The sequence below is a fragment of the Quercus suber genome, unplaced genomic scaffold (genome assembly GCF_002906115.3).
Source record: "Quercus suber isolate HL8 unplaced genomic scaffold, Cork oak 2.0 scaffold_258, whole genome shotgun sequence".
NCBI classification, from domain to species: Eukaryota; Viridiplantae; Streptophyta; class Magnoliopsida; order Fagales; family Fagaceae; genus Quercus; species Quercus suber.
In genome coordinates, this window is record NW_027069714.1 from 732969 (window position 1) to 736383 (window position 3415).

A 3415-nucleotide genomic window follows, 5' to 3' on the forward strand; every position below is an offset into this window, starting at 1 on the left:
TTTGAATGAGGTTGTAACCTTATCCAAGAAAATAGAATATCAGCATCTCAGGGCAGGTTCGAAGTTTTCCAACTGCAGTTTGGAGTCCTCTAGTTCCACTGCCAACAAAGGTAAACAGCCCATGTTTACACCACGATCACAACCCGTGGTTAGGAAGAATAGTGGTGTCAACCAATCCACAATGGCAGTAGTAAGTTCCATAGCCCAGCCGATAGCGAATGCCAACCTCTATGCTAGGCCAACTGGGACTAAGCGCTACAGGTGTGAAGAACCAAGACATCAATCTAGTACTTGTCCTAATTGAGCCATAGTGAATCTGGTGCTGGCAGAAGAAGGTGAGGTAAAAGGTGAACAGGAGGGTGAAGAGGTGTATAATGATGCGGATTCGTATGCCTATGATCCTAATGAGGTCCAAGAGGACAAGGAAAGCGTGCCATTAAGGTGGTCTTTGGTGATTCAGAGGTTATTGCTCACACCAAAGGTGGAATACGGTGATCAGCGGAATGAGATCTTCCGAGCACGATGCACCATCAGTAAGAGGGTCTGTAATCCACCTTGAAACAGTACTTGTAATCCGAAAGATCCAAAAATAATGATTCCTTGCAAGTTCAATATATGATGCATTATAGCAAAAGTGTTAAAACAGAGTCTGGGCATTTCATATCTGATGCAATTATTAGCTTGCCTTGGGTCCATATCCCCATAAATCATTGTCCCCTTGATCCCACATTCAAAAACTAAGCCCAAAACCAATGCCATTTATTCCTAAGTGCAGATTGTTTGACCACTTTTCCAATCTATCACCAAAAAAAAAAAATGTTATTCCAAAGTGTCTATTCCTAGCTTGATATGCAGAAGCAAAAAGGCAATGGTCCCCTGCATTTTGTCAACTAACAAGTTCCACCAAAAACCTTTTTCTCATTTTTGCAAACTCAAAAGACTCTAAGCTCAATATTTCCATAACAAAATGAGAGTCTAAAGCATGACCTGATGATATCTTTAGGCAAGCATTTACATTAATTTCAAACTGCTTGTAATAGAATAAAAGTAAAACTGTACCCTAACACCATTAAATGTTTCTTTGTTGCTTTTCCCTCTAGCATTTGTGGAATAAGATACAGTTGAGGCAACACCAGTAATGGTTGGAAATATTTATTTACCTCATTGATCACAAGAAGGATTGCTGAACATGAAATGAAAAAAAGGAAGTGAAAGGGGGAAAATGTACAGCTACGATACCTAGTATGACGGAACGGGCTGATTATGGTTCGTGGGTTGAAAGGTAGACGAGCCCGTTATGTGCAAAGCCTATTGAGGATGAATCCGGAGTGGACGGATGAGAGAGGAACAGACTGATTGGCCATGGACCTGCTAAACCTCTTGATGGGAATACTTGTGGCCCATTCTCAGAAATTCTTAAACAAAATCCTAGTGCAAAGTGGATTCTAGAGATTACGTATATTGGTGAAGATCTTCCCTATAAGGAAAAGACTTGTCCACCACGTTTGGAACTCTTAAAGAAGATTTCTACAAGGAAAGGACTTCGACTCCAAGTAAAAGAGTTCAACTCTCGATTACTATAAAAGCCCCAATACCCTCATAAATCAAGGTACGCGTAATTAACCCTCTCTAGCACTCTGGAGTTGTAAAAGGTTCTAACTTGACCTTCTGAGGGCATTTGGCCGGCACCACACCAGTGCTCTCAGTAGGTTTTTTCTCTTCCTTATTGTGCAGGAGATTTCTGGAGCGTGTAAGCGACGTGTAATTCATTGGTGATTTTCTCAACATCATCAGTTGGCACCGTCTGTGGGAAACTCGACTTGAAGTGATCAAACGTTGCTTTATCCTTGAGACAGAAGGGTTGCATGGTGCTCACTCGCTCGATGGCAACCACCAACGACATCTAAGGAGAGGAACCACCCACAATTGCACTCGAGAGACAGGTTCGAACTCTCACTGCGGCCGTGGAGCGCCTTACCAAAAAAAATCACGACCTAGAATAACAGTTGTGTCAGAAGAACACAGCACCTAACAACAAAATGGAGGATCAAGAAGGTACCAGTGTCATGCAAAGAGATTGAAAAGGGCCTGAAGAGAGCAATGCCCCAAGCAGGCCAGAACGGTAAAACGCAAGCCTCTCATCCCTTATGAACATGACTCCACCGCCTATTTTCGCAGAGATGCAAGCGATGAAGGAACAGATGGTGGTCATGATGAACGCCCTTAAGGGACGAGTGTCCAGCGATCTTGACAACCTAGTGAACCGGACCGACTCTCCATTCACCGCCCCCGTCAATTCCTTTCCCCTACCGCATATGTTTCGGATGCCACAGATAGAGAGTTACGATGGAGTCAAGGACCCCTAGATCACTTGGAGACATTCAAAACCCTGATGCACCTACAAGGGGTACTGGAAGAAATCATGTGTAGGGCCTTCCCCACAACACTGAAGGGCCCCACGAGAATATGGTTCAGTTGGCTGACGCCAAACTCCATCAGCACTTTCAAAGAGTTGAGCGCTAAGTTCACCTCACACTTCATAGGGGGACGCAGATACAAGAAATCCACGGCATGCTTAATGAGCATCAGGCAAAAAGAGGACGAGACGTTAAGATCCTACATAACCCGCTTCAATAAGGAAGCGCTTTTGATCGATGAAGTCGACGACAAAATACTGGAAGCAGCCTTCACAAACGAGTTGCGAAAGGGCAAGTTTTTGTTCTCACTGTACAAAAACGACCCCAAGACCATATCAGAGGTACTTTACAGGGCCACTAAGTACATGAACGCAGAAGACGCGCTACTAGCCCGGGAGGAAAAACCCAGGAAGAGAGAGCGACAGGGGGACATACGGCAGGATCAAGGGCAAAAGAGACCAAGGATAGAAGGCAAAAGGGACGAAAGACGCCTTAGACCCCCGGGAGGGAGGTTTACAAGCTTCACACCACTGAACGCCCCAATAGACCAAGTTTTGATGCAAATCAAGGACGAGGGGGTGCTGACGTTCCCAGGGAGACTAAAGAGCGACCCAAGCAAACGACCTTGAGATAAGTACTGTCGTTTCCACCGAGATCACGGTCATGACACGGCCGATTGCTATGACTTGAAGCAGCAGATTGAGGCCCTCATCAAACAAGGGAAGTTGCAGAAATTCATCAACAAAGAGAGAGCGGATCCTAATCACTAAGGGTAGGCCCTTCGACGGGATAATGAGCGTCCTAGACCCCCTATCGGAGACATAAGGATGATTGTGGGAGGAGCCGCAACTACTGGCTCCTCCAAAAAAGCTCGAAAGACGTACCTCAAGATGGTCCAGAATATCCAGCTAACAGGCTCTGCACCTAATACAGCACGGAAGGAAAACCCTATCATTGGATTCTTCGAGGAAGACGCAAGGAGACTCCACCATCCACAT

At 45.2% G+C, this 3415-nt stretch overlaps 1 protein-coding gene across 1 annotated transcript; it reads left to right on the forward strand.

The window, feature by feature from the left end:
• The first annotated feature begins 2422 nt into the window (after positions 1-2422).
• Positions 2423-3046, forward strand: LOC136070774 (uncharacterized). The gene has a single exon (XM_065781197.1). It carries the CDS (start codon positions 2423-2425, stop codon positions 3044-3046), a length of 624 nt encoding a protein of 207 aa, XP_065637269.1.
• Positions 3047-3415: the final 369 nt, after the last annotated feature.